At 40.4% G+C, this 11,008-nt stretch overlaps 1 protein-coding gene across 1 annotated transcript; it reads left to right on the top strand.

Moving 5' to 3' along the window:
• Positions 1-2,074: 2,074 nt before the first annotated feature.
• On the top strand, positions 2,075-7,833 carry NDUFB4 (NADH:ubiquinone oxidoreductase subunit B4). The gene is made up of 3 exons (XM_081139313.1): positions 2,075-2,391; positions 6,375-6,521; positions 7,716-7,833. The coding sequence occupies exons 1-3, from the start codon at positions 2,212-2,214 to the stop codon at positions 7,776-7,778; spliced, it is 390 nt and encodes a 129-aa protein (XP_080995439.1). The 5' UTR covers positions 2,075-2,211; the 3' UTR covers positions 7,779-7,833.
• The last annotated feature ends 3,175 nt before the right edge of the window (positions 7,834-11,008 follow it).

Raw genomic sequence — 11,008 nt, 5'->3', positions numbered from 1 at the left:
TATGGAAATATGACCCTACTGCAAAAATCAAATGCAAAGTAAAGGCTAATGAGCTATATGTAAATTCAGTCCCCACAAATGAACACTTGATTTATCAGAATCAGTATGTGTTGTAATCGTGACCTAAAATGTGTAAAGTATAAGATAAATTCATTTTCATAATTTTTGGTTGCATTCCCAATAAAGTCTTTTTCTTTCATTCTGGCATCTAGGTCTCCATCTTCAATAGGTTCACTCTCAGAAGGCCTTTTCAGGGAAAAGCAAGAAGGGAAAGAAGCCCTCTTGCACCCATCTCTATGTTTCCCAAACATGCAACATTGTAAGAATCCCCTCAGGAAATTGTAAAAAATTTCCTGGGTTCCCCTGCCAGACCAATTCTGAATCTCCAAGAGCAAAAAAGAACCTAGGACTCCATATTTTTAACAACTATCTTAAGGGATCCGTATAATAATTAAGCAAATGTGGGAATAACTACCTTAACTAAAAGCAAAATGATGTTTTATTTTCTCTCCATCTCCCTCTCTCTTAACCTTAAACTTCCTTTTCAACTTGGTCAGCTGGCTTATACTCATTGCACTCCTTTTTCTTTCATCCTTTTTACATGCTCTTCTTCCTAGATCAGTGTCTCATGTATAAACAGATGGTTTTTGAAACTTCATCAATGTACTCTTTAGAATTTTTAGAATTTACAACCTGTTCCTGCTTTTCGTTTTATTTTCTTAATATTTTAAAACACCTTTGCAAAAAAGCAGAACTTCCTTTTTTCTCCTTTAAAACTGAGCGAGAGTGATTTGTCTCAAATTCCCTTTTTCTGCATTCCCTCAGCTGCATTCTCAGGGGCCCATTTTGCTCTCTACTCATTGGGATATTAAACTGCCTTGCAAATGTTATATTCTGTCTGTTCTTTCTGTACTGCCTGACAGCTCCTCGATGACAAACATCCCATCCTTCATTTCTTCTGTATTTCCCCCACTGAGCCTAGAAGATTGACTGACTAGTGTGCAGTATGCTTCACGCTGTGGGGGCTTAATAAATATTTTAAAACAGTATTAAAACGTTGATAGATTTGACAGCAGTGCTTCTCATCACTTCAAGCGCCAACACTTTCCAGGTTCCTTCCCTGCCTAGCAACCATTTCCCCAACACACCTGCGTGTCCCCACAGTTCATCCAAGCTGAAGCTCTCTTTTGATCCAGTTTTCCTTGCCTGAGTCATGCAAATACTGTTCACATGTTTTCCCCTGAAAAGCATCTGATTGGTACCCAAAGACCCTGCCAAGAAACCTGAAGTTGCTTTTTCCCCTTGGATAGTAAGGGAGGGAGAAAGACAATAGGGATGGAGGTTTCATTTTGGGTTACTTTCCTGTTTTCTCTCCTAAACCATCTTTCACAGTAAGACACAATGCCCCTATGCATATTTTCATATCTCTAAGGATATTTTTCATTCTTAGCACCTGAAGAGTGCTAAGGATTTTAAGTAAGAGGTTTTAGTACTTTAACCAACATTTTTTCTTCATGAGCTTTATTCATTTTGTGTCTGACCTACTATAATCAGGCAGGCAACACTTCTAACATTATTCTCCTACTAAACATCACTTCGTGCCTATGAAGAATACTCTTCTACTGATATTACAGGGCAGTAGAAGAAATTACAAAAAACTTATTCTTTTTCTTGCCTAGGGAATCAAATTTTGAAAAGCACTTTGCATCTACTCATTGTTTCATTTAATCCTCACAACACCTTTGCTTGGTGGGCAGACTAGGAGTCATCCTCTCCCGGATACAGACGAGAAACTCAGAGACTTTAAGTGACTTGCCCAAGGTCACACAGCTTGCTTGGATGCATTCACACTGAAACGGGGCTTCCCAACCAGTCCCATTTTCGGTTTCTGCAAGTCCCACACAGCTCAACTCCACATACTCGGTTCCGCCAGGTCAGCAGAGAAGGGTGCGAGACAGAAACAACGAGCGACAGACCGCAGGGGCCGCGGGATGAGGATGCAAGCGGAGGGAGGGGCCGTCCTTAGTAAAGCGGAAAGCACTTCGCGCACGCGCAGAGCGCCGTTCGCGGGCCGGACCGAGGAAGGACGCTGAAGCCCGCCCCGAGCGCCTTCGCCAGCCGCCGGCCGCGGCGCAGGCGCACTTTCTCGGGATTAAGGTCAGGAGGCAGGACGGCGGCCGCGCAGGCGCAGTGGTGCGCCAGGGTCGCAAGATGTCGTTCCCCAAGTACAAGCCGTCGCGCCTGGCCACTTTGCCCCCTACCCTCGACCCGGCTGAATACGACATCTCTCCGGAAACCCGGAAGGCGCAAGCCGAGCGGTTGGCCATAAGGTCGCGGCTGAAAAGGGAGTACCTGCTGCAGTACAACGACCCCAGCCGCCACGGGCCCATCGTGAGTGGGGGGCGGCCGGGCGGGACTCGAGCGCCCGAGTTCCACGGGCCCGTCACGGGGCGCGCGGCGCGGGGGCCGCTGTTCCCGAAGAGTTTCTTAGACGTTTGCTCCCGGTCAGTGTCTTAGACATTGGCCCGCGCCCAGGCCCAGAGGGCAGGCCGACTCGCCAGCCCTTTAACCTTGGTCAGGGAGTTTGGTGGTCAGAGAGCGGGCCAGGGGCTCGCACACCGGGCAGGGTCAGGGTCCTGGCTTCATCGCTTCCCGCCTGAGGATCTGGAGAAAGTTCCTCATTCAACTCTGCTGCTTAGACTCAGTTTTCCTATCTGAAAAATGGGGGTAACATAGCACTTCCTGTTTTATGAGGATTATAAATGAGATAAAGCACGTGACCGGCCAGGCTTGTAATGAGTTAATGAGTGTTCAAAAATGTGTGTGTGTGTGTGTGTGCTTTAAAGCTGTTTTGCCACCTTTCAGTTCACAGTTCATGGCAATGCTGCTCTCTCCTGCTGGGAATATAGTGATTGTATTTTTAAAGGCCCAAAGACCCTGCAGCTTGTTGAAGCTTTGGAGTCAGACTAGCAAACCACAGGGTGGGGCAGAAGTAGGTTTACAGTTGTGAGTATGCGAAACACAAGTTTACTCTTGTATTATTATTTATTAGTTATTTAAAAAATTTTTATTGATTGATTTTTAGAGAGAGAGGAACATTGATTTGTTCTACTTATTTATGCATTCATTGGTTGTATGCGCCCTAATGGAACAAACCCACAAACTTGGTGTATCTGGAGGATGCTCTTAACCAACTGAGCTACCTACCCAGGGCCTATTTATTAATTATTGTATTATTTTCCATATGAACAATTGAAACCTTTTGCCCCATCGTGTGCATGACCTTGGGCAATTTGCCTAAACCTTCTGAACCTTCGTTTTCTGATCTTCATGTATGGGAAAGGTAATACCTTCTTTGTAGAATCCATGTGAGATTAAATGAGGTAGTTTGTGTAAAATTTCCAGCACATAATATATGCCCATCAAACTGATAGTTATTATTATTTAACAAGTGTGCTTTTTGATAATTTTTTTGTACAAGAGCTGTTTAAATATATCAAATATGATTTAAAAAAATACTTTTCCCAACAGTTGCATTAGTATTCTGTAGGAATTCTTGGGAGTTGTGAGAATTCAAGGAAATTTACAATGTCCCAGGCACTATCTAAACTTTCCTGAGTATTATTTAAATATCACAACTATTTAGAGAGTTAAGCTCCATTGCTATTCCTGTTTTACACATGAGAAGACAGCATGGGAAGGACAAGTAGTTTATAGAGTGATACTCTGTTAGCAAGTGATAGAACAGAATTTGAACCTTGGTTGGTCTAAGTAACCCAAAGCATCTGCTTAACCAGTTGGCTCTTCTTTCTCCTGCCAGAACCTTGTTTATTTGAGAAGAAGGTGCAGAGAGAGATGTTTATTATATATATACTCACACAATTAGCTTTGATATGCCAGAGGTAGTATGATGTAGTAATAAAGATTAAGGCCTGAGCCAGACAGAGTTGAGGGTTAAACTCCAGAGTTTCTCTTTTCCAGTTCTGTGACCTAGGGCAATTCCAGTTTTGTCATGTAGAACAGAGGTAGTAATGCCTACCTCATTGGCTGTTCTGTTCATTAAGCACGTGTCTCACACTTAATCATATATTGACCAATACATGGGAATTACTTGCCTAACCTAAGGATGATTGACTCGGTGAATAAATAATCACTCAGGGTCTGTTACAGGCTCTGCCTTGTGTTACGTGTTGCGGTGACAGTGGAGGTGAAACGGGCAGAGAGATCCCTGTTCTTATAGAATTTCTAGTGGGAGAGGCAAGTAGTAAAGAAATTAATCATTTAGCATGTTAGTGATACATGATAAGAAAAATAAAGCAAGGAAGGGGATTAAAATGTGTGTACATAGTAGGAAGGGAGAGCAGCTGCAATTTTAGATAGGACCGGGAAAGGCCTTGCTTTTTAAGGTGACATTTGAGTGAAGATCTGAAGGAAGTGCGGTGAGGGAGCTGGAAAAGCAAGTGCAAGGGTCCTGAGATAGGAGTGTGCCTACTTAATTGCAGAAATACTGAAGAGATCATTGTGGCTAACATGGAGAAAGGTAAGGGCAGAGTAGGAAGAGATGAGGTCAGAAAGAAGCCTGGGACTAGGTCATACGAGGCCTTGTAAGTAGTTGGCAAATTGGATGTGACATGTAAGAGGAGGAGAGGGGTCAAGGATGACTCCAAGGTTTTTGACCTCAGTGATCTGAAAAATAAGTTGCTTTCTGCCAAGATAGAGAATGAGAGGAGCAGGGATGGAGGTGAAGTGGAATATTGGGAAATCAGTTTGAGATGCATCACATTTGACATGCCTGTTAGCATGTCACTGTTGAGCAGGTAGTTTGGATATTGTGTCTGGAGTTTAGGGTAGAGGTCCAGGGCTAGAGGTATAATTTTGGGAGTCAGCAGTCTATAGATGGATATTAAAAGCCATGTGACTGGAGATCACCAAGGGAGTGAACAGGAATGGCCAACAAAGCCCAAGGTCCAATATTAAGAGATTGGTGAGTAAGGAAGAAGAGAGCAAGAGAAACTAAGGGAATGGCCAGAGAGAAGGAAAACCAAGCCGGTGTGTCCTGGAAGCTGTGATTTCAAGGAGTATTCATGATGTCACATGCTGCTGGTAGTCCAGACATGGAGTGGTGTCAAAGAGCTGTCACCCAAGGCATATGTATTGGAACCTCTCTTAACAACAGTATTGGTCTCAATGAACTATGGTCATGGGGATCTTGATATTTTTCGGAAATGAAATGTTTCTAGAAGATAGATCTGTCACATATCAAAGTGTAGAGAGGTGACTGGCAGTTTGAGAATTCATGGAAGAGTCATTCAAATACATTAATAGCAGAAGGAATAGGTAAAAGAATAGATGTATTGAGCTCAACTGTCTCCTTGAATCTATATCTGTGTCTTCACCCTTGCTGTTTCTGCAAACAGCTTGATTTAAAATGCTACTATGCAAGATCCAGTTTCAGTAATTTAGTCCTACCAATCATGACTTCTTGGTATTGGTTAGGACCTTGAAATGTTCTCCTTACAACTTAGTATTAAGACTTTAAAGCTGATTTCATTTGCTTATTTTTATCTATCAGTTAATCGGAGCAAATAATTTTGTAAAATCATTTGGGGATTTAGCTAATTAAATTTAATTATGTGTTTGGGGTACATTTGTTATTCTTACGTAGTTATTCTAGTATAAACATATTGAAATGGACAGTTAATTTTTTCTTAACCAAGACAGTGAGTCTTTTCCTTTAACAACAGCCCTGTTCTTTGTACAAAACTATTTAATAGTGTGAAATGTCGTATTTTGTTCTTGAAATATCAGTCAAGTCAGCTTAAAAACTTGAAGTTCATAGTTAGCCTACCTCAGTCTTCACCTTCCTGCAGCTTACTTGTAGCCTGGAAAGACCAATGTGGGGGTAACATTATAAAGGACCTGGAATCAAAGTACAAAGCATGATCGAGCATATGAAATCTGTTCGTTATCATCGGGAATCCTATGTGATTCTGTCGGTCACACTTCAAGAAAGATGATGAAGCTAAAAGCAGTCCATGAAAGAATAGATAAAAATGATCAAAGAGAAAAAGTGGCTTCTCTGACAGGGTTAGAAAGATTAGGATTCTTAAATCTTAAATAAATAGAAAGCTGAAGGGTATAAGAGTGCTTTTAAATTCTGAAGGATTTGAACAGTATCACCAGAAAATTATTCAGCAAAGAGTAGAAATGAAAGATCTTTCCTGGAGCTATTTAGGAATATTCAGAGTATACCCTTAACTGTAGTAGAGAACAAAAGGAAGGTATCTCCTGTGCTCCCCCACAGAAGTCCTGATGAGGTTGTTTCTTACTCTGGCCCCGCTTAAGTTCCTGTAACTTTTTGTTATTAATTCTAGGAAGATCCTGCTTTGACTCGTTGGACCTATGCAAGATCGGCAAATATCTATCCCAATTTCAGACCCACTCCCAAAAACTCACTCTTAGGAGCTGTGGTTGGAATTGGGCCCCTCGTCTTCTGGTATTACGTTTTTAAAACGGACAGAGTAAGTATCAGGAACTGAGGTTTAGTATTTGTGCGACAGAGTCGCCCTGAGCTGGCTGCAGCTCTTTCTCTTGATGATTGCCACCAGTGCGCCTCCCGTCTTGGTCCTCTACTTTCCCTTCACGTCCTCTTTTATCTATTCCTTTCCAGCAAGAGATAAAACATGATTTGAGTTATATGTTTGATTTTATTTCTTTATCGTTTCAACTCATAGAAATATGCTTTGTTAAAAATCACTATAGTCTGTGGGTCTTTCAAGTTTAATGGTTGCTCTAGAATTTAAAATAATAAATCAATTTAAATTTCTAAGACTTAGCTCATGAAAGAGTCTTTCTGGTGTATTTTAGATGATGTAAGGAAATTATACTGTGACTATTACGCAAGAGAATACAAAAATAACTTTTAAGAAGTTAAATTCTTTTTTCTCATTAGATGTGTAGAAGTTAAACTTACTTGTTCTGATTTACCTTTAGATATCATCTTTGCAAATTTTTGTATTTAGTTTTCTTAATTCATGTTTTACAAAGAGATGTTTATTGCGTTAAATATAAGCAAAATACATAAATCATTTAGTGTGTTCCCTATTTGTGTGAATTCTAGTTATATTGGTTACATTTTGCAAATTAATGATAAAACTTTCTAATACACTAACAACAGAAAAGCAAAAGCAGCCTGTGCTGGGCACCACTGCCATCAGAGGCTTGCGTATAGGACTGCAGAGAAAGCGAAGCTTATCTTTGACACAGGACCACTCTGATGCTAGAACCCCTTCCCCAGCTTCCAGGCTTCATATTGCCGTCTAGACTGGTGCCCACCTATCTGGCTTTGCTTTAAACCAGCCAATCCACTCTCCTGTTAGTGTGTATATATTTTGATTATCTGGTAAATACTGCTTAACAGAAAGGTGGGCCACATTTACCCGGAAGGTGTTTGCATTTTGCTTGTGATGTATGCATTTTAGTGGGGTAATACAATTTTACTTACTGAAATGTGGGTAAGATATTTTTCAATAGCAGTAGTTTCTTACTGTTCCTTTATTTTTTCAGACTACTACTTCCTCACTCATGCTCCATAGGTTTTAGAAGGAGGGGGTTGGAATTAGGTTTGGAGCATTTAATTCCTGTTCTTTAGAGTTTTGTATCATGGGCTGTGCCAGAATGCATTGTTTTTAATTTTCTTTTTTCTGTTTACTCAGGATAGGAAAGAAAAACTTATCCGGGAAGGAAAATTGGATCGAACATTTAACATCTCATATTAAATCTGACAATGACGACTATATGTATTATTGTTTAATAAATCTATTAATCATTAAATAGTTTCTCTTTCTTAATGTTACCTCGATTCAACAAACATTTGCTGGACATTGTAGAATCTCTGCTTTGTGAGCGTTCATAGTTTAATGAAGAAACAGGTGCGTGTTCATTCATCTAGTCATTCAACAAATGCGTGGCTACTGTGAGCCAGGCATTGTGCTATGTGCTGGGAATGCAACAGTCAATTAGACAAACTGTGTGCTCAAGAAGTATACATTCTGACAACTTTTTATTCTACAATTATTATTTGAGTGCTTATTATGTGTCTGGTACTACTTAATACCTAAGTTCTTGCCTGGCTCCTGCCCCAGTGGTAAATGCAATAGAATAGTAAGAGGAGATGGTGGTAGGGGACTTCTCCTGAAACTACATTTGCACAATTAAGCACATTTTTTTTTTCTACTTACAATATATGTTTCATATCAATTAAAAACAGTTTTCTAAAGAGGGTTTTATTCATACTTTATATAAAATGGAGACAGCATCGAAGAATATTCTTGTTTTACATGGAGTGGCTTGAGTCGGGCAGATGGAGATGGGGGGTGATCAGTTTCCCTGGAGCCATCTATTAGAAGTTGGATAGGCAGCTTCTCTAGAATCATGCTCTGCAGAAGGGTTAGCATGGAAGCGATTTGGTCCCATCAGCGTGTTTGGGAGGAGACACCAATGTAGGTTATAAGGAGAATGAGCTGCTGTTGGTCTACAGGTACTAGGGATGGCTGGTTTCCTGGAGCCACGGGTGGAGGAGCCTGTGTCCTACAGTATTCTAGTAAAACACTGGCCATTAGGTCTCTGCATTGATCAAACACTTATTGAGCCCTGATCATTTACTAAGCACTGAGGATACTAATATGAAGATACAACTCCTTGGAGGAACTCACATGATGAAAAACAATTATAGCAGTCAACGTTTATCAAGCTTTTACTTGTGTCCCAGGCACTAAGCTAAAGCTTTACACACCTCCCAACATGCCTTAAAGATCCCTATTATGCATGAGGTTAGAGAGGTTAAAGATTTGCTGGAGTCCTCTAGCTAATAAGGGCTGAGACAACTTAAACCTGGGCAGCCTGACTCCGAGAGAGGGCGTCTGTAACCGTTCTTTGAAAGGGATAAAGACCAATGCTGTGGGGAGTCCAGTACTGAGAAGGAACATCTAACAGCCTGGAGGGTTTAAGTGATAACACCTTAAGAAGTACTAATTGGCAGTTACAAAATAGGCTTGGAGGTGTAAAGTACAGCATAGGGAATACAGTCAACAATACTGTAATAACTATGGTGCCAAGTGGGCACTTGAATTATTGGAGGGAACACTTTGTAGAGTATATTAATGTCTATCTGCTGGTCTGTACACCTGAAACGAATACAAAATAGTGTTGAATGCAAACTGTAATCAAAAAATTAAAAAAAAAAAACACCTTTGAGAGCAGAGACTCCCACTTGCACTTTTAGATTTTCTGCATATTTACAAGTATATAGAATGTTAGAACTGGAAGGATCTTTTAAAAACTGCCAATCTCACAGCCTAATACTATAGGGAAGATTTGGACAAGAGAAATGACTTGTCCAATTCTTTAGGAAACCCTGCCAATTTGAGGATTAGGAATGCAGGTTGTGACTAGGAACTACTGCTCTGATGGCCCATGTCACCTGTTTGTGATTCAGAATGAGACTTAGGACAGCTGAGACAATTTCCAGCCAACCTCCTTCCCTCATACAAATAGAATTGAAAAGTCATTTTAACAGATTTGGAGAGAAATCAGGCAGATGTTGGAGCCTTTTTTTGTGTAAAGCAAGTATTAGCAGATTTGTCTTTTGCGGGTTGTGAGAGTGAAGATACTAGATTCAAACCTAATACCTCCCATATTATTCTTGCCAAGTTCTCCCAAGAAGGTGTCCATGGTGGGCACTGGCTGTTGCCCACTGACACCCACCTCCCCTTTCCTTCTGATAGAACCCCATTTTTTTCAGGAGACTGGTGGAAATCCCTTTCTCTGCACCCTGCAATGGAATGGTGTCCTATCCAGGACTGGGTCCCGCCTTGTGCCCTGAGCTGCCTGCACAGGCTCCAGCCACCAGAGACCCTGAACTGAAAAATAATGATCTTACTTATTTTTATTAATCTTTATTAAATGCATGTATAGCTCACATTTATTTCAATGTTTACTATAAAAATGTTTTGGGTCTTTATTTAAAAGTTTGGTGATATTTTTGTGACCAGATATATGCCATAGGATCTTAACTGTTGTTTACATCAGTTAGCCTGGGGTAAAACTGGTTCTTTATATGTTGTTTCACTTAAAGTCAGTTCCCAAGAACCTATTGACAAAGTTAAGTGAGGACCTACTGTAATTATATCAAAGCCACTTTAGATTCTATCCTAACTTTTACTTTAATTGAGCTATTAATATACATTGTTGAGATCTTAAATTGAACGTCAACATGGTTTTCTTGTTTTAAGACCTAAAAGATGACGAAAAGGAGACAGCGCTAATACATTTTCTACACTTTGAACTTCTGTTACTTATTGTGTTGGGAGAGTACATTCCTTAATCTTCAGCTCAATGCTAGTTTATTTGGGGACAAGGACCTTGGCTTATTCCAGTGTCTCCTACAGTAGGTGGCACAACAGTCTCAGTGAGACAGAAACTAATAAGTATTCACTGAGTCACAACGGCAACAATATCATTAACAATAGCTAATATTTGCCTGTGCTCACTGTGTGGAAAGCAGTGTGGCTGCCTTTATTGCCTGGTCTCACTTAACCCTCACCAAATCCCCGTGAAAGAAATCATTTCCTTCTTTCAAATGAGAAAAGTCAGGCTTAGAGAGGCGAAATCACTTGCTCAACCCAGAAACTCATTCAGCTATGGAAACATGGTCCAGATTCCTTACTTACTATTCTTCCAAACAAATAAAATTCATATATAATGGCTATTATATTAATAAGTATCTAATAATTTTACTTAGAAACAAACATGTCAAGATCAAAATACCGTCCCCTCCTCCCTTCCCCCAAAACCCTGAATAATAGCAACTGCTTTTCAGTGCTCCTTATGTGACAGGAACTATTCTAAGCAATTTATATGAGCTCATTTTATACTCACACTAACACTATGGGGTAGGTACTATCATTATCCTCATTTTACAGCTAAGGAAACAAAGGGAGAGAGATTA

This window comes from Miniopterus schreibersii, assembly GCF_964146895.1.
Source record: "Miniopterus schreibersii genome assembly, chromosome: 5".
Classification (NCBI taxonomy): Eukaryota; Metazoa; Chordata; class Mammalia; order Chiroptera; family Miniopteridae; genus Miniopterus; species Miniopterus schreibersii.
The sequence above is the reverse complement of the archived record's forward strand: the minus strand, read 5'-3'. Positions and strand labels throughout refer to the sequence as shown.